Source organism: Pteropus vampyrus, unplaced genomic scaffold (genome assembly GCF_000151845.1).
Source record: "Pteropus vampyrus isolate Shadow unplaced genomic scaffold, Pvam_2.0 Scaffold78, whole genome shotgun sequence".
NCBI lineage: Eukaryota > Metazoa > Chordata > Mammalia > Chiroptera > Pteropodidae > Pteropus > Pteropus vampyrus.
Genome location: NW_011888859.1, coordinates 2,241,957 through 2,265,904, shown reverse-complemented (window position 1 = coordinate 2,265,904; position 23,948 = coordinate 2,241,957). Strand labels below are relative to the sequence as shown.

The 23,948-nt window shown below is 35.0% G+C and overlaps 2 protein-coding genes across 7 annotated transcripts in view; both read left to right on the top strand.

The window, feature by feature from the left end:
* RGS17 (regulator of G protein signaling 17) overlaps window positions 1–1,609 on the top strand; it is an 83,687-nt gene extending 82,078 nt beyond the window's left edge. For all 4 annotated transcript variants that reach the window (XM_011362708.2, XM_011362706.2, XM_023532155.1 and 1 more), the window contains one exon: window positions 434–1,609. In XM_011362708.2, coding sequence (XP_011361010.1) covers window positions 434–622 — 189 coding nt within the window. In that variant the 3' untranslated portion in view covers window positions 623–1,609. The remainder of the gene's footprint in view (window positions 1–433) is intronic.
* A 7,340-nt stretch (window positions 1,610–8,949) lies between these two features.
* On the top strand, window positions 8,950–19,763 carry MTRF1L (mitochondrial translational release factor 1 like). Of its 3 annotated transcripts, XM_011362705.2 has the most exons (8): window positions 9,148–9,280; window positions 12,208–12,256; window positions 12,821–12,900; window positions 14,660–14,843; window positions 15,332–15,495; window positions 16,939–17,056; window positions 18,486–18,622; window positions 19,369–19,763. In XM_011362705.2, the coding sequence occupies exons 2-8, from the start codon at window positions 12,235–12,237 to the stop codon at window positions 19,567–19,569; spliced, it is 906 nt and encodes a 301-aa protein (XP_011361007.1). In that variant the 5' UTR covers window positions 9,148–9,280; window positions 12,208–12,234; the 3' UTR covers window positions 19,570–19,763. The 3 variants fall into 3 exon arrangements, with proteins under 3 accessions (XP_011361006.1, XP_011361007.1, XP_023387922.1); XM_011362704.2 differs by lacking the exon at window positions 12,208–12,256 and having other exon boundaries at window positions 8,950–9,280; XM_023532154.1 differs by lacking the exons at window positions 12,208–12,256; window positions 12,821–12,900 and having other exon boundaries at window positions 9,170–9,280.
* The last annotated feature ends 4,185 nt before the right edge of the window (window positions 19,764–23,948 follow it).

Here is a 23,948-nt window from a genome sequence, read left to right as displayed (position 1 = left end):
GTTAATTTTTACTGGAGAACTACTCTCTGCCAGATTATTACCTTGCTTCATCAAGAGGGTCACCCCAGCAGTCACATAATAGTAGGAGGTAAATTCGTATTCTGGCTAGGGACTTCTCTGGTACCTCAACAATGAATAGAAATTGTTAAAAAGCCAGGGAGTGAATGCATAGAAAAGATAAATCCAAGTAAGCCAAGATATCTGTGAACCAAAATTCTGGTTTAAAAGACTGGTTGTCTTTTGTTTGTTTGTTTAATTCAACATTTGAAAGAAAAAAAGAATGCAAGGTTATGTAGCCTTTGAAAAAATAACCTCAAGATTTCAGGTACTTGAACTTATTCTTTGGGATTTCTCTGAAATGTCATGAACCTATAGTTAATAGAGGTATTTTGAAAAAATATTATTTAATGTATCTGCTCTTATTTCTTTTTAGGTCAGTCTCGATTCTCGAGTTAGAGAGGTGATCAATAGAAATCTGTTGGATCCTAATCCTCACATGTATGAAGATGCCCAACTCCAGATTTATACCTTAATGCACAGAGATTCTTTTCCAAGGTTTTTGAACTCTCAAATTTATAAGTCATTTGTTGAAAGTACTGCCAGCTCTACTTCTGAATCTTAATTTTCATTTAAAAAAAAAATCATTTTGGAGGGCTGGGATAGGAAATTAGTTAAATAACACCAGAAACTGAGTTCCTGGAGAACTACAGTTTAGCATTCCTCAGGCTACTGTGAAAATACAACCATATGGTCTTTGTCTCCATTTTTATCAAGGTTACCCATGGGTAAGTTTGGGGAAAATATCACATAAAACAATGAATTGCCAAATTACGTTTGTTTTATTCAACACTCATTCTACTTGCAAGCAAACTGTATTTGTAGTCCTGTGAAGAGTCTACTAGTGTACCTCCAGAGGCTGCATGTGCGAAGTAAAACTGCTTCATTTGCCACGTAGTTGTTGTAATATTTAATCCAATGGCATAACTTATATCTGTATTTAAAGACTTTTGTGCAATATGGTCTTATAGAAATAACTGCCAAAAAGTTGGCTCTGGTTCACATTTTTAAATATGATCTAAGACAGAAAAAGCCAATTTTGAAATTGTAACAATGGTATTCAACATGCTATATGCTGTGTCTAGTATACTAATTTCGAAGCCGATATTTCTGTACATGAAAAAAAGAGCTATTTATCTCTGTTTGTTGGAAGATCCTAATGGGCGGGGGGTGGTGGGGTTCCTCTGGTTGTTCACTGCCAAAACTGTGGCATTTTCATTACAGAAGAGTTTGTTGTGTAAAAAACAGTAAGGCAAAAAGAGAAAAAAAAAGCACAAAATAATTTGAAGATATTCTATTTCACTGACAAATCAAAGAGTAATAGTGTTTTTAATTGTAATTGAAGAAAATGATTTTATGTATATATCACATGTCCAATACTGTAATTAATTTATTAAAGACTGGCTCTCCAGTTCTAAAACAGTTGTGTAAAGTATGTACTTTAGCAAGAAAAAAAAATAATAAGCTTGAAAACTTAGTTCTTGAATATGAAGAAAGGATTTAATAAAGGAACGCCTACATGTAGCATCATAAAACATTTCTATGAAAAGCATCTGTCCTGTGGCATATTTTCCTTGAAAGTGAAATCCAATGAAAAGCTAAGTATTTAACTAAGAAAAGTTTTATGACAGTTATGAAGAAGATAATTCTCTACTTCAGACCTTAACTGTTTTCACATAGTATCTTAAGAATTACTTATTTTAAAAATGTTAAAACCAAACTATTAATTCTCATCCATAATTGAAAGGCAGTTCAGTGCTCAAATCTTCTAGCTGCCATATTATTTTTATAAGTACCACTAAATCTTTAAGACAAAATGCTTGCCTGACATTGGCATGTACTTTTGACCTTCAAGAAAACGGTATCCTATCGTGCACACATACGAAAAAGTCAGTGTCATATTTATATCATGGTGTTACATTTGAATATTAATATATCCCCTGGAGATATTTTTTTAATCTTAAACTTATTAAATATAATATTGAGTAACCTAAAATGAAAGTTTTAAAAAATATTTATATCCACTAAGAATACTGGCCTTATATTAAGGATGATATTAAAAATTATAGTTTTTCTTTGTCATTTTTAACTACCTCTCATTTTTTAATTTATTAAACATTAAAAAAAAACAAGTTTGGGGGTTTCTTTTTTTAAATTTATTTTACTTGAAAGGTTGACATCTTAAGTTTCTTTTTCCATAAACGTAATACATTTTAAGAATTGTTTTTTAACTGAATTTGATTTTCTAATTTATATAGAATTCAGGAGATATGATTAAAAGGGCTATTATCTATTCCCTATGCAAATATTTTAACTGTTGCAGTGTTTGACAAAATGGGATTTTAAAAAAAAAGTTTGCATAGTAGAAAACAAAATGTTCTGTTTACACTGGCGTTGCTGACTATCCTACCATATTCAGCACTTTTAAATACATTATTTATGAAAATGTACTTAAAATACAAGGTAGAAAATATTTATAATTTCTTTTAACAAATGCCTGTATTTGTCTGAAAGTGTTAGTGTGTTAAGACATACTATATCCATGTCAATTAGATATTTACTATTTGAATAATAGTTTCCAGTAATATGTTGAAAAAAGATAGTTATGAAGATGTTTACAAAAAGTCATATTTTTTTCCTAAAGAGTAAAGAAAAAACTAAAAGAATCATCACTTCTATTGTGAAGTTATACCGTTCCTGAATTATTTAATTTTTTTCTTAATTAGAATTGAGTTTATTATGCTACTATGATATATACACATATGTTGTAATATCATACTTGTTGCTGTATTTGAAGCACAATAAATTGGTGCACATGACTAGAAAATATGTAATATACTATGATACACTGCATGCATCAATCTTTTTAAGTGTAGACTTTATATTCTTGTTGTTACTATATATGATGGTGACCTGTTAGTCATAAGTTATCTTTATAAGATACTTTAGACTATTAGATGAATTGTCTGTTTGACAATACTTTTAATCTTTTACCAAATGTAAAAGATAAGGGCCTTATAAAGAGTTCTAATCTCTAAACTGGGCATTTGTAGAATACAGATTTTGAAGTTAGTATATCCTTTTGAAACCTAATTAGGAAGTTGTGTTGAGAATGATTCTAGAGTAGATTTACACATCAGATGTTGGTAACCATGCTATGTGAGTGTTTCTGTGCTAAATTCCTATTTTGGAGGGACGAGGGGTTTCTCATTTAATTTCAAAAGTTTTAAACTTTTAAAGAGTATGTATATTTCCAACTCTACCACTTTTTAAAGTATGATATGATCAATTCTGTTTTAATTACAGAGCTATAATAAACAAACAAACAAACCCTCAAATGGTGTCTATGCTACGATTCCAAGAGCACAATATTTGTTTGGGTAGAGTTAGATTTTTCCTAGTGAGTGAATTCCTCATTGAGGAAAAGTTAGCACTTTAGAAGGTATACTTTGTGTTTCAGATGGCCAAGATATCATTGGTATACTGTTAGAATCTGCCAATGCACACAGAAAGAGGTTAATGCTTTTTCTATAGTGCCTAATTTCAGATGTGTCTATAATGGAAAGAAAAGTAGAGGATGTAGATTATATATAAATATATATAAATAAATTAGAGAGCCAGATTTCTTCACAGATGGATATTGTACATAGGTCACACTAATAATGGATGGATGACACTTCTTTACTCTGGAGAATTGCTATTATGTTACCCAAGGTAATATACATGAGCCCAGTGTTACAGGGCAGCTCTAAGCACAGTAGGTGCACTGGCATATGAACAACAATAGCAAAACACAATTTTGATATCAATGTTATGAAGTGTAAAAATCAAGACCATAATGTGGTCTTTTTTTTTAATCTTAAAATATGTACATAGGATGACCAGTTCTGATATTTGGTCATGGTGCATGGAGTGTTTATAGTATCCTTTAATGCTGCCTTGGTTATTTACAGAATGAAATGTGTATCATATTTTTACCTGATAGTTCAATTTTACAAAAGGACTCTAGACATAGGTAAATAATGTGCAAAAGTACATTTTCAGCCCATTAAGCTGATTTAAAATAATACCTGATTCTTAATTTGGAATTTATCTATTTTTTCTATATTTTAACTATATTGAAAAAATAAGTCACTGTAATTGTGACATATTACACTTGCAAAAAATACAATGTATCAGATGCATCGAGGAAGAAATATACAAGGAAAAAATTTTAAATACAATCAGAAAATAAGAACTTTTGAAAGCCACCTAAAAAGTCTTAGATCAAAAATGCCTATATATAGAACCCTATCAAAAATGAATTTTGAAAACTGTGCTGAATACATTGACAAATTATTTTGAAAGGTAGTAAAGACATTTCCAGAAAATTTTCTTGCCTGTGTATTTATATTGACAGTTACAATGTTAATTTTCAAAGTATACTTTTACAAACACTTATATTTGCATGCTCTTCGGTTCTTTATTTCTGACCAATATAAAATGTTTGTTCTCCTAAGAAAATAGTGTTGAACCTGTAAAAATGTAAGCTATTCCTCATTTGCTACAACTGCAAATATTTATCAGTAAAACTGATGCCAAAAACTTGATGCAGATTTTTCCTGCAACACTCTTAATGGGATCCTCGCAACACACAACAGTGCACAGATTAAGTTTTATTCCCAAATATGAGGCTTTAAGTATAAATTTGATTTCAAATTACGTTTCTGCATTATGTGACTTTGGCATTTTTAATCATTGATCTCAAGAATGTTTCCTCCTCTTCAAATGAGGAATATACTTAATTTGCAGGATGGCCATGAGGAATAAATGAAATAAACATGGAAAGAGTAAAGTGTTACCTATAATATTGTTACTTTTGAAAGTTCTCCAGCTCAATAATAATTCTCTCATTTTTCAAGAATGTATGTATTAAATGCCAGTTTCATGCTCTTTTCCTGTGTCTTTTTTAGCCATACTTTTAAAATCTGATTTATTCACTTAAAAATATATAACCAACTTTTTTTTAAGATGGAGGACTATACGAATATTATTGCTTTGTTCAATAATGTGATTCAAAAATCACTGTTTTCAGTTCACCAATGTCACCCTGAATCTATAATCAAGAAATAATCACACACGTAGATAGAGCTATATATAGATGTGTGTATGTGTTTGTTTGTGTGTATAATATTGTAAGTTTAAATCAAAGTTTAAATAAGAGAAATCATTTGAAAATTTTATTTCCAAAAGAAAAAAAAAACATTCCCAAGAATAGGAAGACTATAAATATTAAGTAATTTGCCAAATAAATATGTGAGGAGTAGAACTAAAAATAAGTTATAAGAAATTGGCCATTAGAAAACTGATATTGACATGGAGTAGAAAACATTCTTTTTAATATTAAGGTAGAATGATTTTTAAAATAATTTTACCATGAAAATGTGAAAATAAAATAAAAGGTATTTGTGTCTTCATAAAATTTTCATTAAACTTTTTATTTTTGAATAGTTTTAGATTTATAGAAAAATTACAAAAATAGTATAGAGAGGTCATATATACAGCACACTCATGAGATATTTATCACAATTAATGAAACATATCGGTGCATTATTAAGTCTACATTTGATTCAGATTCCCTTAGCTTTTACCTAATGTCCGTTTTCTGTTCCAGGATCTCATTCAAATTACTGCATTACATTTAGTCATCATGTCTCCTTAGGATCCTCTCATTTTGACAGTTTCTTAAATTTTTCTTGTTTTTGATGACTTTGACAGATTTGAGGAATACTAGTCTAGTTATTTTATAAAATGTCCCTTACGTGGAATTTGTTCGATGTTTTTCCCATGATTAGACAGACGTTATCGGTTTTTAGAAGCAAGACTACAGGTAAAGTGCCATTCATATCACATGATATCAAATGTATATACCATCATTATGACTTACCACTGTTCATGTTGACCTTGATCACCTGGCTGAGGTAGTGTTTGTTGGGTTTCTCTACGGTAAAGCAATAGATTTTTTAAGAGGTTACATTGGAGGTAAATTTATTGGACATTTATACAGAGCTAAAAGAAATTATGAGCATATTCATCAGCAGTACTATTAGGTTCTATTAAATGATTGGTAACAGATACTATGAAGAAAATACAATGAACTGGATAGTGAAATGGGAAAATAAAACTCCAAAAGTGTTGACTTGAATATTCACTTAATGGAGGTGAAAGTGAATTTTTTTTCTTTGAACTACCTGTATAATTACTTTAATCCTCTACATCTTTTGGGTAGTAAAGATTTTAGGCTAATTGTCATATTAGGTAAATTAAATTGATCATCATTTTACCAAGTGCTTCTCTATATTGCCCTCCATTGAATAATAAACACTGAATATTGAAATAAAAGTCTTGATTTTGTCCCTCTTGCTTTAACTTGTCATAGTGTTTCTCATATATGATTTTAAGATGTTTGCTTAATATTAAAAATAATTTCTATACGTCTGGTTCTGTAAAATTTATCATATTGAACATGTGTAATTTTTTACCACCATGTTCATTGTGCTTAATAATCTATATCCTTATTTTGGACTCCACCAATATTTATTAGTGGACCATAAAGAAATTTTGAATGCATGACTACAACTTAAGAGATACCATCTTGGTTATTTTGTAATGGCAGAATAACTGTAGGTATCTATAAATTGAATAGATAACCCAAATTATTTTTCCTCAAATTTCAGTCGTTTGGGTTTTTATTCCCCCTTCCTTGGGTCTATTTTATCATTTTACCTGTGTACAATAATAACTTCCTGAAAATGCTAGAATTTTCAACATGTAATAAAATTTGAGCATGACAACAATGTAACAAAACTCAGAAGTCTCAAACTATGTATATTTCTTTGAGTTTTCAAAGTAAATCAAATTGAAGCTGTTTTCATTTAACTATATTGTGTAAACTTATGGATATTATTGTAAAATGCACATGCATTACACTGACTTTTTAAAAATGTTTTGAATTAATAAAGAATCCACCAATATATCCTTAGACAAATTACTGTTTCCTCATTGGTGTAACACTGTAGGAGTAAAAGGTACTCTTATTACTTAAAAGGCTTTCAGTCTACGGCCATGCCACCGTGAACAAGCCAGATCCCGTCTGACCTTAAAGCTAAGCAGGGTCAGGCCTGGTTAGCACTTGGATAGGAGACCACCTAGGAAGACCAGGTGCTGTAGGCTTAAAAAATAAGGGATTGTAAGATGACAAGGTCCTTGCAATCTGTGAGGTCAACCTAGGGTTGCCTCACCTAAAAAAAATAAAAAATAAAAATAAAAAAATTTAAAATGCTTATGCATCTGAAGGAAAATAATTCCTGGGTGGATTCTTTACAATGTTCTATAAGGTATTGCTTATTACATTTTTGCACCTTTTATAAATAATAAAGTATATTATTGAAATGACTTGTTTTGAGAACTCAACTGAGATTTATCATGTCGAGTTCAAATGAAAAGTTTAGGAAGACTTGGGAAATAACTTCCTAATAGAGGTATACACAACTTGATCAATCCTTTTTTTTTATAACGGATCAAAATTAAAATGGTTTCCACCACTACTTAAAGCAAAACAGTATTATAAAGTATTATGACTTGAATACACATTCAAAGTGAGACGAAGAACTGAAGGAATTATTCCTTAGCGCTTTTAACTAGTAAAACGTATTTTTGCTTTGTGTTTGAAGTCATTTCATTCTTCCACTTCGCTTTGCATTTGTAAGCAGAGCTCAGAAATGAATAGAGGAATACAAGCTCATTTTCTAAGAATTTTATACTTAACCTCAATAGTTTTGATTAGGTGACTTAAGGATAACTTGACCTCGTTGAGACCTCCCATATTGTACCATTTGATTTTTTGTTGTTGTTGTTTAAAGAATAAACTACAAGGGTTTTCAGTATCTCAGTTTCCAACAGTGAAAACACCACTTTCTAGACCCTGCTCAAATCAGAGTAAGTGCTCCGACTTCAGTGTTCAGCCCTTGCACCCCCAGGTCTGTCTCGGTTGTGTTTACTCTCTCATAGCCACTCCTCTGGTAGGCTGTGAAAGGTCTTCTGAATAATGCAAAGCATCATACCAATATATTTGAGTATTCCTGGCACCAATTCACTATTAGTATCTAGTTTGGGGGGTTGGACTACCGGGGGCGGGGCTCGGAAGGCTTCGTTCCGCTGTGGTTTATCAGAACTTGGAGACCTTCAATCTGTTTAGAAAGCCGCTAACGGAAACTCGGAGTAAGTGAGAATGGACGGGCAAAAGATTTGGTGAGGAAGTCGTTTGAAAGCAAGTACGTGGTAGATAAAGGGCAGGAAAGCAGACACTGCGAAATCACTCTGTGGTTGCCTTCTACTGCACTTGTCACGACCTAATTAACATGAGCCTTACCCACCATCGAAAAAAGAAACATGAGCGGAAAAAAAGGCAGAGTAAACACGCGCACATGCACGCATGCACACGCGCGCCAATCCTACAAATAGTCCTTGAGGACGAAAAGCCAGGCTGGCGCTGGCACTGGCACTGCCGTGGCTGTGACCTTAGCCCATGTAGCGGACGCTAGACTGCCCTTTACTGCGGGACTTGAAAGCCTCATTCAGTGCTTGGGAAACAAATCCGGGACGTCAGAACGCACGGCGGCAACCTGCGGCTTTCTCCTTCCGGCCCAACACACCGACCAGGCAGGTTCGAGGAGGTGCCCGAGGTCTCGCGGACCCGCCCCTGCCTCTTTCCGACAGGCTCGCTCAACTTCCGGCCTCAGACTGCCGCGGCATTTAAATGCTTGGCCGGAAGTTCCCCCCAGGCTTCCGGGAGGCCCTTTAAAACCGGCGCGCGCAGTGGGCGGGCCTCGCTGCGCTCTTGCCCCTCTTTGCAAACTCCGCGCGGTGTCGCGAGACTCGCTCTGTCCCAAACTTCCGGCTTGTGTCCGCCTCCGCAGTGGCGGCTTCGCGATGCGGTCCCGTCTTCTGCTGAGCGCTGCTCGCTGTCTTTGGGCCCGCGGGGCTGTTGCTCCGGCCCGCCGGCACATGAGCTGCGATAGGCTTCAGCTGGAAGAGCTTTTCGCTCGCGGCGGGCCCTTGCGGACCTTTCTGGAGCGACAGGCCGGGTCTGAATCCCAGGTCAGGGGACCTGAGCTGGTGGCGATAGCCAAACTGCTAAGCGAGAGGGAGCAGGAGCTGCGGGAGACCGAGCACTTGTTACATGGTAAGCGAGGTTCAAAGCAGATTCGTGACTCTTCGTTTGCCTTTTCCACCAAACTGCTGGTCAGGTATCTACACTGTTACCGAGTTTGAAGCTCTTTACTCAGTTGCAGCCCTTTTTGGTTTAGAACAGATCAGGGCATTATTATATGCGTTTTGAGTTTATGGCCTCCTGTTTGAGCCCTTGTGTTCCCTTGAAACAGTACCCCGCCCCCTTTTACAGAACTTAAGTTGACATTTATTCGTTCAGTACGCTGTGGCAGATCATTAGCTCACCAAGGACAAATAAGGCACTATCCCTGTTAGGGGCTGGAGAGCAGTGTTTCTCAAAGTATGGTAAAGGGACCACCTGCAATAGTGTCAGAAGAGGTGCGTGCTAAAACCAGACGTATGACTCGGCATCTGAGATCTAGAAATATGTTATTTTTAAAACAGGTTTCTCAAGTGATTAGTGTGCATTCAAAAAACAAACAAACAAACAAACAAACCTGGTTGGGGCCTAAGTTTCTGCATTTCTATAAGCTCCCAGGGATGCCGAGCTGCTGGTCCATAAGCCACACATTGGGTAGCTTGGCTCTGGAGGGGGTCACAGCCTATTTGGGGAGATAGAATTATAATACAGTTGAAAAATGAAAACATGGCTGAATAAAAACCTAGGAGAGCAAGGAGAACTTGTTGGGAAGGACTTGTGCAAGGATAAAGGCCCACCCTTAGAGGATATATTTTAACCTTTATCGATCCTTCACCACACTCCAGGCTTTGCTTAGTTTTCATTAGTTATTATCCAGTTCACATAAACTGTGAAGTAGCAGAGACGAGGAACCTGAAGTATAGAGGTAAAATAACTCTTGCACTAGTAACAGAGTTTTTAACCCATTTCCTGTTTGCCCCAAGAATACTCGCCAGCAGTGCTTGTGGCTGCAGCGTTTACCCTGAGGTAACTCATGGATTATAGTCTTAAAGTTACCTCCAAAGTTTGTCATGAAATATCTTTTTTATTATTTTCGCATCACTCTAGTACATCATAGTCTTCGCAAACAAATGACATCATTCTATTTATAGTATTGTTTTTATTAATGGTATTTCCATTTACAAAATATTGTAATTTTCAATTGCTAAAAATGTCAAATCCTAGAAAACGTGGTATTCCTATGCGTGATGTTAAATCAACACTGGCAGCACACTGCACTTTTTATTTTCTAAATGGGAAGTGAGTTAAGGGATGGAGTTTGTATCTGACTGCCTCCAGATCTCATGATTTTAACCACTGTACTTTTTATTAACCAAGGGAGAGGGGAGATTATGAGGAGTGGTAGATTGGAACATTTTCTAAGGGGGCGAGTGTCAAATACTAATCTAAAAAGGTTGATTCCATCCCGTTTGCAGAAGGGAGCCAGCAAAAGCTTTTAGATCTGGGAATGAACATTAAAAATAGATTTGTTGCTTAGGAAGCTGGATTTGTGGTAGTTTAGAAGTCAACCTGTAATAAGAATGAAAAACAGAAGGCTGCAGTAGTCTAGGTGAGAGTTAAGGAGAGGCTAAATTAAGTGATTTAATAGAAAAGGCAGATGTTCAAAGTGTAAAAGAAAAGATTAAGGATATTGGGGAAAATATGTTTTAGAGAAACATTAAATTGGTTTCATAGCTTAAATCAGAATTAAAATCCCAAGTGGATTTAACAGTTAAATATTTTAAAAATCAAACTACAGAGGATTTAAAAGAATGTTACCAAATTGTTGCTGGCAGAATGCAACTCAGCATAAAAACAATACAAAATATCATTCAGCAACTCCTGAGTTACTAAAAGGCAGATACCACTGGTTACCAAAAAGAGTATGGAACTACTTAGGAGCTTACAACCTAGTAAAGAAATGTTTACGTAAAAATATAAGTATGAGTGGTTACATTTTGTTTTAATTTCTTCAATAAAGAGCAGAGTGTTATAAAAAAAAAAACAAAGACTGGCATTTAAATGGATCTTGAAGTGTAAGAGAAGGGAACTGAAAGCACAGATGACCAGTAAGGATAAAGTACCAAACTGGGAGATATAACATGGCAGGCGCATAGAGTAGGTGCGAGAATTCATAATGTAATAAAAACTAGAAACCATAAGGACAGTTAAGAACCTCAAGTGACACAGAACCTGGATTTGTTCCTACAGAACATGGGAAGTTAGCACATGTTTTTAAGTAGGGAATTGACATCTTTTTAAAGGTTAATTTTGGCATCAGTGTTGAGGATGAATTGGAGTATTCTTCAGGGACCCTGGTGGCTGAAATTTAATTATTTGTTTAGATTAAATTACTTCTAGACTTTAGTTCCAATTCTTTAGCCCTACAGAACACTGCATTTCAGAGCAGAAAGAAAGGCACCTTAGAGATCATCCAGCTCAGAGCTTTCATTTTCTCCATGATAACTGAGACTCAGAAGTTGGGCGTGTTCTCCTAAGAGAACCGTAATGGTTGAACTAGGACTAGAATTCATTTTTCCTTTTTCTGAGTCAATACATTTTCCACTTCTCCAAATTTCTTCCATACCAAATTCTTGCCAAAATGATTTCCTGCCTTCCCATTAACACTTTCTGTACTTGCTTATCTCAATTTTGCTGTTGTCATTATCTCTCCTTGAATTTAATCCTTTTTTCTGCCCAGCCCCAAAATAAACAACAAAAATCCTTCAGTGTGCTCCTGTTTTTAATCACATCACGTAGTGTTTTAGGTTGTTATTCTTTGTGAGTTTTTCTCCGCTAGAAAAATATAAAGAAACTAAAATGATCTAAAATCCTGCTGTACCTATTATCCCCATTTCCCAAATAATTAGTTCTTAATAAATGAACACACATACAAACTAGTACTTTTTAAAGAGTATGATCTCTCAAGAGAGCACAATTTATAACACCTAAAAAAAAGTCCCCTTCTCTCTTTTCTATAGGTTGCATGTGGACCATAGGAAAGAGGAATGAGAAAGTATATTTTGCAAGGTAAAAATTAAAACTTAAAATAAGAATTAGGGTAAAGCCTGAGAGAGAGGAGTACTTCAAGTGAACATTCTGTAAACATTAGGTAGGGTCTAAATGTTTGAGTAGATACTTACTTTATATTAATGAAATATTTACTAATAACACAATAAATAACTTTGTACTTAATTCAGTTTTGATTTACCCGATGGAAACTTCTGTTCCTCTGTGGTCTGACTAGCTCAATGTATTCATTTGTCGTTGGAAAACTAAAAGCATATTAATATGACTGTTTCATAGAGGTACAATTAAAGAAAAGTTTAATAGTTTTATATCTTTGTATTGGGAGTCTTTTTAATTTTTTTATTTGTTTTCTGTCACTGGGGAAAAGTTTTTTTTTTTTGAAAGCTATATGCTTATGAAAACTAACACATCAAATACTACTTTTAATTAATGGCAATTATTAAAAGGATAAGAAAGGCACTTTATTTTTCCATTCAGCTACAATAACAATAAAACTATTACCTTAAATTCTGTTGACAATTTAACACTAATTACGGAAAACAAACTATTGCCTTTATTTCTTAGATGAAAATGAAGACTTAAGGAAACTTGCAGAGGATGAAATAGCTTCGTGTCAAAAAGAAATAGCTCAGTTGAAGCATCAGGTATAATATCTGTGCAAAGAATGACTCATTAGTACTATAATTTTGTTAAAAGTTGGCAAAACAATTCAAGACTTAACCAGCTTGTTCGTATTTAGAATTAGAAACTATTTTTTAAAGCATACTCCCTGTGGTCCTATTTTTATCCTACTAAAAGGATTGTAGAGCTCTGATGCAAGGATGAATGTCACATTAACGGGATTTGTGGGATAGACAGTGAGTAGAAGAGGTTATGAAGTGCTGGTAGATTGTGAGCAGGGATATTCCTTCATTTTTGTGTTTCTGTCAATATTAGAGTGCCAGACCTAGAGCAGGCCCTCAGGATTTTTAGAACTGAATTGTACTACTTTGGTTATGTATCTATGAGAATTTCAGAACATATAGGAATGTAATTAAAGGAAGAGTAATCATTACATAAAATTAGAACCAATTTTGTTAATTCTGTAAAGCAGAATTTAAAGCTTTTCAGTAATGAAAGAACATGGTAAGGTGACAAAGGATCGCAGAAAGGGGATGGCTTAATTTAGAGATTCTGTCTCTTCTCTAGCAAATGTGGAAGTCATCAAAGACGACTGTCCACACTACCTACTCTAGAAGGAAAGTTCCACTACAGAGTCTCGTGTAACTTGCCTTCTACCCATTTTCTAATTTTGTGTGTGTGAAATAAAAGGACACATGTAGTAAAGGTTTCTGTTCATTGGTTAGTAATTAACAAACAGGTGTGAATCCTATCATTTGTTAATTCAGGGTTTGAATGATCATGAGGTATTGGCATAAGCTAGAGAGATGGAAAAGCAGGAACAACTATAGCTCCCAACCAACATAAAGTGTGATATTTCAGAATTCAGGTAGACTCAGGTTCAAATTCTAGCTTTTCTACTTTCTAGCTGTATGATATTGGGCAACTAGATTACTAAGCTAAACTAAACTCAGTTTTCACATCTTAAGGTGGAACTGTTAATAGTACCTGCTCAAGATTGTTTTAAATTAATGTAGGTAAAATACTTAGCAGAATGCCTAGCATATATTTAAAAAAAAAACAATACATGTTGGTAGCTTTTCTTAACTCACCTAATTTAAGAAGCTTCTCATCTACATCCCTTTAATTACTATATACTACAATGTGAAAGATACTACTGTAATAGAAGGAAGACTGATCTAGGCAGAAGGCTTTGAGTTCGTATGCCTGCTCTGCCGATAACTAACACTTTGCCCTTGGACAAGTCATTTAACCTGTTAACCTTATTTTCCTTTACATGCAAAATGAGGGAATTGAACCAGATCATCCTCTACAGGCTTTTTCAGTTCCAATATTGCAAGTTTCTCTTCCACATTAAAGAAGCTTTAAAAAAAATGCAATTTGGGGGCTTTTTAAATTGTTTTCTTTTTTCCTGCCATACTAGGCCATAAATTTCGAAAGGATAGAATCTTCTTTCACATTCTACACACAACATAGTGTCCTATTCACAGCAAGTACTTATTAATTGAATAGAGAACTGATCTAAAGTATACATGAACACACAAGAAAATCTGTAAGTTTTTGCTGAACCTTATAACATATGATATAGATGTAACAATATTTTTTAGAAATCATGCTTATATGGTTCTAAATTGGCAGGATAATTGAATATAATCACAATATTAAATTTGCTTAGAGAAACTTTAAGTAAATTAAACATTTAAAATCCTGCATCTAATCATTTAGCTCTTTTTTAAAGTTTTAAATAATTCTTATAGGAGGGGTGCTATTTTTTATTTACAGATTATCTTACTTTTGGTTCCCTCAGAAGAAGCAGATGAAAATGATTTGATCCTGGAGGTAACTGCAGGAGTTGGGGGTCAGGAGGCAATGTTGTTTACTGCAGAGATATTTGATATGTATCAGCAATATGCTGCATTTAAAAGGTGGCATTTTGAAACCCTGGAATATTTTCCAAGTGAAATAGGTCAGTAAACTGTTTTGGGAAAAATGTAGATTTGTCTATATGTGTCCTCGGAAAGGGGGTGGAAAGACCATGACTAGGCTTTAGAATATATTTGTAAGGATGCTTAAGAAGTTTTTTGCTTATCATTTACTTAATCATTTTGAATGCAAATGTACCCATTTTGAAATGGCCTATAAAACATTATTCATTCAATACTAACCAATGAATGACTTACGGTCTTTTAAAAGTGGCCTTTTACATATGTTATTGAATCAATTCATTAACACTATAAATTCATTATGTTTAATAACTATAAAAATATAGTATTAAATCACTTATTATCTAGTATTAAAGCACTGGATATCATAGACTTGCTGAAGTTTTTCAATATATTTTATATCTATAGATTGTTTTATAGCTTTTTTGAATATATTTCAAGATGGTAGAAGTGATGGTCAATTGCTTATAAATGACAAAGGTAATAAAAGAATTTTCCCAATATTTTCAAGGTGGCCTTAGACATGCATCTGCCAGCATTGGGGGTTCAGAAGCCTACAAGCACATGAAATTTGAAGGAGGTGTGCACAGAGTGCAAAGAGTGCCAAAGACAGAGAAGCAGGGCCGCATCCACACTAGCACCATGACTGTGGCCATATTACCCCAACCTACTGAGGTGAGGCATCGCAGTCCCCTCTCCTTGGAATCCTGGGCTTAGCACAGTGCCTTGCCCCCAGAGTGACACTTTACTGATCTGGCCTTCACCACATATTTTGAATTAATTTTTGAGAAACTAGTATCTCGGTCCAAAAAGTACTTTATAATAGATTGTAAGAATCAAGGATGTATAAGGGATGTAATCTTGCTATTTATTCATTTTCCCCACCACTAAGCTTAAAGTAGTTACTTTGAGATCATCTCTACAGTAGAAACAATATTACCCTATGTAAATAAGGTCTTAAACCTTTAAAATGACCTTGGTTTCCTGTGACTGGCTTCCAGAGTTTTAATAGCAAGAATCCTGTTTTAACAAGGTTACTACTTAACACAATTGCAACTTTATAATCCAATCACACTACAATGGAAACATATTGTTACAGTTTATAATAAGTGTACTCTATTCTCACAAAGTAAATTCTCAGTCTAAATATTTGTAAAATAACTTAGTTGGGAAGTTCAGTTTTGCTTACATCCCTTCTGTTGAAAAGTGATAGGAAATGTTTGGCTTTTCTTTTAGGATGAAATATGAATGCTTTGAGGAGAAAGAAGTTTAATTGAGGGTTTCTCTTTAATTTGTGGGGAAAGTGCTACTTGACTCTGTAGCAGGAGCCACACCTAGATACCAGTCACTTTGGTTTGAGCATCTTGGAGATGGAAGGGAGTTTTCAGGGAAAGATAGAGACTGAGGTCCAGATACCATCTCATTTAATTCTTCTAGCAAGAGTAAAAAGGAGCCATATAGAGAGACATGGAGGGCCTATGAATGGATTCCTACTGCCAGGGTTGTGGACATGTTACAGAGTGGTCCGTAGTTCATGAAACAAAGCTTTTTAAATCTAGTGCTTTCGATGGTGACTCCCAGGACAGCATTATCCTGACATCAGATCTCGGAGTACTTCTGAATTGGGCCTTACCTTTGACTTCTTGGCTTTGCCATTTCCATTTGTCTGTCCTCTGCCTCCAAATATATTTAAGTCCTCCTTTAATTAAAATTAAAATAAGCCTTTTCTATAATTCTTAAGCTAGCAGTTTTTTTCCTCTGCTAGTCTTTTTCAACTCAGAAATATTCCATAAATCTTATTTTATTTCATATATTTACACTTCTAATAAGAACCAAGTTCTATTCATATGGTAGAGCGTAATTTACAGAGAAATCCAATTTTTGAGGATTAGAGTTTGTTTTTGTTCTAGTGTATTTTAACCTGCTACTCTTCCAAAAAGAAAAAAATTTTTTAATGCTATCTTTCTAATTACTTTCTATTCTTGACATTAAACCATCTAAATCTTAACAAGAATACTATACATGACATGTATTTGTAGTTATAAGTGGATAGTTCTTGCCTTTGAATAGTCCATACATGTAATATTTTTAAATCTCAACTTTTCCTCTTATGTGTAGATTAATCTGGTAATTAATCCTAAAGATTTGAGAATTGATACTAAGCGAGCCAGTGGAGCTGGGGGGCAGCATGTAAATACTACGGACAGTGCTGTGAGGATAGTCCATCTTCCAACAGGTATGTACTTATTATTCAACGTAAAACACTGAAGAAATCAAATTCTGAATGATTTGACTAATTTTCCACTAACATAGCTCTTTAATTACCAAAGGAATGTATACTGCTAGGGATTGTTATTAAATACTTGATCTATTTAGAATCCTTAGCTGACACTACTGCAGGATAACTACAAAGCCAGGCAGATGGAGGGATTTAAACCTGAGGAATCTCCATATCAGTGACGATGAAGAGAAGGTGTGGGTAGTCCTTCCAGGTAGCTTGCTGAAGTTTATACTTAGTAGATATCACTATTTAAAAAAATCCTTATGTCTATGGCCATGCTACCCTGAACAAGCCCGATCCTGTCTGATTTCGGAAGCTAAGGGTCAGGCCTGGTTAGTACGTGGATAGGAGACCACCTAGGAAGACCAGGTGCTGCTGTAGGTGTAAAAAATAAAAAAAGAAGGGATTGTAAGCTGACAAGGTCCTTGCAATCTGTGAGGTCAACCAAGGGTTGCCTCGCCTAAAAAAATAAAATAAACAAATCCTCATGATGAAATTATTACCATGGCCTCTTCTTTATCAGCGAACACTCTAAATCACTAGCTGTTAGTCTTTTTTGAAGGGAGGACATGGACTCAATGACAGCTTGGACCTACTACCCAGAAGCATATAAAAGTTTTGCATATAATTTCAGGGGCTTCTTTCCATTAAATTTATCTGCAGACCTCCAGGAGCTCTGATTCTAGATAGTTAGGCATTGGAACTGTATCTAAATATTTCTTAAGCCTTCAGTATACTCTTAGGTAGAACTATAAATGTGTTTTACAAGTATTACTGTAGTGATTTACATGTGATAAAGAGCAGATGGATAGCAAACCTCAGCTATCTAGAAAGAATGCAAGAATCTCTTACAATGACCGATCTCAAATAGGCATAATTCCCGTTGATCAGTAGTGGCTGATGGGAGTGATGGCTTAGTATGTTTTTATTTTTTTTTTAAATGAGGAAATCCTCATGTCAAACTTAAAGATGATGTCGTATGTAACACGGTCTATAAACAATAGAAAAAAATGGATAGAAACCCTCAAAAACAATAGTGATTATCTCTGGTGATAGGATTAACTTTTTCTGTGATGAGGAGCTATCATGTTAAAAAAATTATGTGGTTAGCTGAGGGTATGGAAAGCAATCCATATTAAGTAATGAATGCTGTTACTTACGATGTATGCCTTCAATATGGAAATACTTTGTACTGTAGCTCAAACTTCTATGGAGTTATCAGAAAAATCAAAATTTATTTGTTCAGTTTAGTCTTTTATATTAGAGTCTTATTTTCTTCTCATAAAGGAAGAAGAAAAAGGGTGAGAAGGAAAAGGAGTATTCCTTGGTAATAAATGAAGATTTTTTTAAATTAAAACTCTTTAATTCTCATAATACTATTCAGGTGTTGTTTCCGAATGCCAGCAAGAGAGATCTCAACTGAAAAACAGAGAGATGGCGATGAAAAAGTTACGTGCAAGACTATACAGCATGTATCTAGAAGAAGAAACAAGTAAAAGATACAGTGCTAGAAAGATTCAGGTAAAACCGAATTGAAAAAAGTGCTTCTAAAGGGTAAACTTTTTTAAATAACTTGGTTTTTATTTATTTTTTAATTGTTCCAATGTATTTGTCAAAATAAGAAAACAATTCAGGTAGCTCAACCAAGGGCTATACTTGTTTTGTAGTAATCTGACCTCTGCTCTGTTTTCATGGGTGTTTTTCTCAGACTTTTAAGCAGTTACTTAAAAAAGATATATGGAGCCTCCATTCCAAAAATTCTGGAAGATGGAAAGCAAACTGAACTTTCTCCCTGTTTGATATTTAATTTTATAACTACAGAGCTCTTTTATTAGTTTCATATTATGGGAAATTCATCACTTTGTCATCACCGAAGATGACTAAATTAATTCACAGAGATTACATATATTTAGTTACTGTTTGAATATCTCCTCTGTGCCAGGCTGTATGTGTACATCACTGCTGTGTAGCAGGTATTATTTGTCTGTATCTTACAGATGAGAAAACTAAAGTTTAGAGTTGAAATGAATTGCCTGAAGTCAGAGCACTGAAAAGGCAGAGAGAATTCAAATACTACTAATCTGTCTGACTTTAAAGTCCATATTCTTTTTTTCTCTATCCTATTCTCATGTTATCTGATGATTCACAATGTTTAAAACTTGGTGCTTACATCATGTTTCAAATTATAAAGCAAGAGCTTAATTTCCAGTTAAGTAGGTTTCGTTGCCAAGTCTAACTGTCCCTCATATCTTTTTTTGCATATATAGATTGGAACTAAAGGAAGGTCAGAGAAAATAAGAACATATAATTTTCCACAGAACCGGGTTACAGATCACAGAATAAACAAGTCACTTCATGATCTGGAAACTTTTATGCAAGGAGAGTATCTACTTGATGAACTTGTACAGTCATTGAAAGACTATGCTGATTATGAATCTTTAGTAGAAATTATTTCCAGAAAACTTTAAATCAATTTGTCATTAAAGATTTTCGTAGCTTATGAAAATTCTACAACAGCAAATCATATTGTATGTAAATATTAACTGGTATTCTCTTGAAAAACATGAGTTAACACAATAAGAATATGCATATTTTTAAGATACAGATAACTTGTATAAGTCTTCTCTCATTGTATTAATATAAAAACACTATATAACCATGACTCTGGTTGTATATTTTGGACTCTTCCTTACAAGAGGTAGGAAAATCATCCTAAGTTATAATGACTGACTGACCAGAAATTTAACTCTATAATGAAACACTTCAAACAGAAAACAGTAGAAATGACAGTAAATACTGCATTAAGCAGGGTCTAGTCAGGAGACAGAAACCATACCAATAATATTACCATAATACCAATAAATTTGGGGATAATATTGATGAAAAGAATTTTTAACTGACAATGGGATTAGCTATTGAGAACTCTAATACACTAGGACAGAGAGAGCATCCAAGGAAAGAACCATCTTGAAAGGGCTTCCCTTCCCCTAAGGTGGGGAGTCAGGCCTGATGGAGAGAGTGTGGCTGCAGACCACTGATGACAGAAAAGTTCCCTGGGTTGCCCTGGGCCAGAGCTGTCTACAGGGGGTGGATCAGGCCTTGAAAACAGAGAACCTCAAACCCTCAGAGATCAGTAAGCAAGAAGCTTCCCACCAGGCGTCAGAGTTGTTGGAGGGTAAGCATCAGTAGGTGTCTGCATTAGGGTTCTCCACAGAAATAGAACCACTAGTATTATATATATATATATAGAGAGAGAGAGAGAGAGAGAGAGAGATTTAGCTTGGCAAGTCTAAAATCTGCAGTGTGGGCCAGCAGGCCGGAGAGCCAGGAGAGCCGATGCTGCAGTTCCAGTCTGAAAGCAGTCTGCTGGTGAATTCTCTTACTGCAGGGAGTCCAGTCTTTGCTCATTTCAGGCATTCGACTGTTTGAACGTGGCCCATCCACATGGAGAGCATTCTCCTTTACTCAAAGGTCACTGATTTAAGTGTTAATCTCATCCAAAAACACCTTCACAGAAATATGCTGACTAAATATCTAAGCACCTTGTGGCCCAGCCAAGCTGACATAAAATTAACCACCGTGGTGTCCAAGAGCACCCCAGGCAGCTGTGCTACACACAGATGAAGCACATTAAAAACAAGAGAAGCCCCCTCCAATTGCATTGTTCTTCCTTCCACCAGCCCCAGGACAAAGCTTCACAAGGTACCAGTTGACGAAGGAGAAATGTTTACAGGTCCAGCTCCAGTATCATGAAGTAAGGCAATGAAGGGTGAATTTGTTGCTGAGGCAATAAGTCAATAACTGGCACAAACACCCATACTCTATATAGTTTCAGTATCTGATATGTTTTTGTATGTGCTTAGTGTTAAAATTTAGAAATTTTGTTACACTTCGCCCTTAAATATTTCAGTTTGCATTTAAAAAAACAAGGACATTACTCCATTTACTATCATAATACCTAACAAAATTCACAATTCCCCAATTCCTTATTCTCTTCAAATAACCAATTCAGATTTCCCTAATTCTCCCCAAAATGTCTTATTTCTTTATCGAGAAATAATTCGTTTCTTTAAGTCAGGATTCAATTAAAGATCATACATAGAAACTGGTGGTTATATTGCTAAAGATTCCCTTAATCTAGAACAGCCCTGCCAACCTCTGCCCCTTTTTTCATTATATTGCGTTGAATTTTAAATAAGTCAGGTCTTAATACTCTGGTATGCTGAGATGCTTTAGATTCTCTAAAATATAGTGACAGATAAAACAAATGAATTCATCTTTGTGAACTGAGAAGAATTTGCTGTTGAAAGTGAATATAAAGCTGAGCCAGTAGAATCATATCAATATTTTTGTCACATTTAAAAAATTTTTTTTCCATGGAAATCCTGGTTATGATTGGCTCTTTTCTGAGAAGACTGACTCCAGAGAATTGGACCTGAGAGGGAAGCTCGCACACGTTTGCTTGAGGCTGCATAGTTGTAAAAGACTTCTCGATGTGAGGGCCACAGTGAATAAAGATGTGTGTGTGATTAATGAATAAGAGACCCATGTTTCTCCCATGGTGTGTGTGCTCCTTCACCGCAAGTAGTAGTAAATTCAACCTGTTTAACTACAAAAAGAAAACTATATAGGACCTGTCAGTTATCCCCTAAAGAAGTGAGAAAAGCTGGAAATGCAGCTCAAGAATTTTTTGAAAACATGAGGTAAACTAAAGACTACAATTATGAGAAGAGCTCTACCTGGGAGTAAATGGAGGAATGTTAAATTTGTAGTAGTCATGACAAGGTAAGATTGCCAGGGAAAACACTTTCATATGATTAAAATGTTAAATAGGGAGATATTTCGTTAACTCCCCAAATTGCATACTTTTCCATATTTGTTAGAAATCAACAGCAGATCGAATTCTTGTAATCATATGTACTACATAAATTCAAAACTATAATATTGTCGGGTAATGGGTTTCCTCCTTAAGTCAACTTTTATTAGCCAAATTTCCTTAAAAGTCCCAACTTGTGCTAATTTTCAGAGTAATTTTATATTGAAAATTTATTGTAAATACAACAGAGAATTTTAATTTGGAGTGACTCCCTCTCCCCTGTATTCTGCTCATGAAAGGAATTCTGCCTTCACAAGAACAGTTGCTGAAAGCAGCTTTCAGTGACCTGTGCAACTCAATGTGGCAAGACATGTCCATTTGACTACATTCGGTGTCTACAAAAGGCCCAATGCAAGCCTGTGTCCCCAGTTTTATCACTTTCCTCTTGTGTCTTTCGGTTTCCTTTCTGAATGAAAGGGACATATCTGTGGGTTATTAAATATTACAACATACTATTAGTTTTTCTTTACCTCGTCTAATAGGCAACATTAGGAAAATTGAGTTGAGATTGTGAAGGGTCTCAAATGCTGGAATTTACGCTGTAAATACAGGGGAGAGAGTAAGTTAATTGCTCCCCATCCCTCTACTCCCTCACTCTCTGCCTCAAAGGGAAAAGGAGTGAGAGCTGTACTAATGAAGGCAGAAAAGAACCTTTGATCAATTCTTAAACTTCCCGTCCATCAGAACATCATAGCTGGTTAGAAAAAAAATCACAATATCTAGGTAATGTTAATGATATAAATTTAAGATATGTATCAGTAGGTGTACTATGAACACATGCAGAGTTAACTGACAGATTCCAGTCTGTGAACTGACATTGGCTCCCACTTCACTCGATAATCTAAATTAATCCTAGATAATCATATGTAATTTTGGGACGCAGGAGAAGGTAAGTGTAGAGCAACATAAGTTTGGCATGAGGTCTACTGGGACCCTGAGACTCTTACTTATAAACCGTGCATTGTCACTCGTACCTGCCTTTGTTTATGCTGCCCTCTGCCTAGAAAACACACTCCATTTACCGCTGCAGACAAATTTCAAGGTTCAACCTAAAGGGTACCTTAGCCCTGGGCAGAATTAACTGCCCTTCCTTGGTATTTCATAGCACTTTACAATACCTGTATGACAACATTTATGACAAGGTTATAAACTCACTGGTTTACTCCTGTCTCAGGATTGTGTACTTACTAAGGAAGTGGGAAAGGATGGGTCAGGGAACGGAATAAACTCATTGCTAGCATTGTCTCATTAACAGACTAAATTGTGTTCTCTTCATTTTGTCTCTTCGGGACTTAACATGCTACAAAAGGCACTAAACAGATGTCTAAAAGGCAGTTATAGCTGCAGTTTTTGTCTAGAAATCTGGTGTATTGTTTAGAAAGAACCAAAACTAAATTTCAAAATGGCCTACAACACCCGTTAATCAACTCATTCAGATAGAACGGCAATCTTGAAGATGTATAAACAGATAATCACTATGTTTAAAATGAAACTTGTCATACTCCTCTATAACCCATTTCTCATTGTGGATCTCAATTTCTTAAATGATGCTACCATGATTCCTCCTCTCAAATTTAAATGTCACCTTTGATTCCTTTTCCTCACATGCAGTTTATTGCTAAATTCTACTCTCGTACTAAACACTTAATCCTCTCCGATTCCATTACTACTCTTGTCCAGAATTACTTCTCTCATGAACTACTTTTGTCCTCTGACTTCTTGCTGTATCCGCTCTCATAATTTAGGTTACATACATGTAACTGCCAGATTCATCTTCCTAAAAAGCAAGGCTCTGATCTTGTCACCCTTTTGCTTAATAGCTTCCCACTGCCTCCCAAATAAAACTCCAGCTCTTAAGTGTGCATAGGATACATCCATATCTGTATCCAACATCAGTTCATATCAGCCCATTTTACATAGCACCCATCCTTATGTCATATCAAATCAAATAATTTTTCCTGATAAAGCACC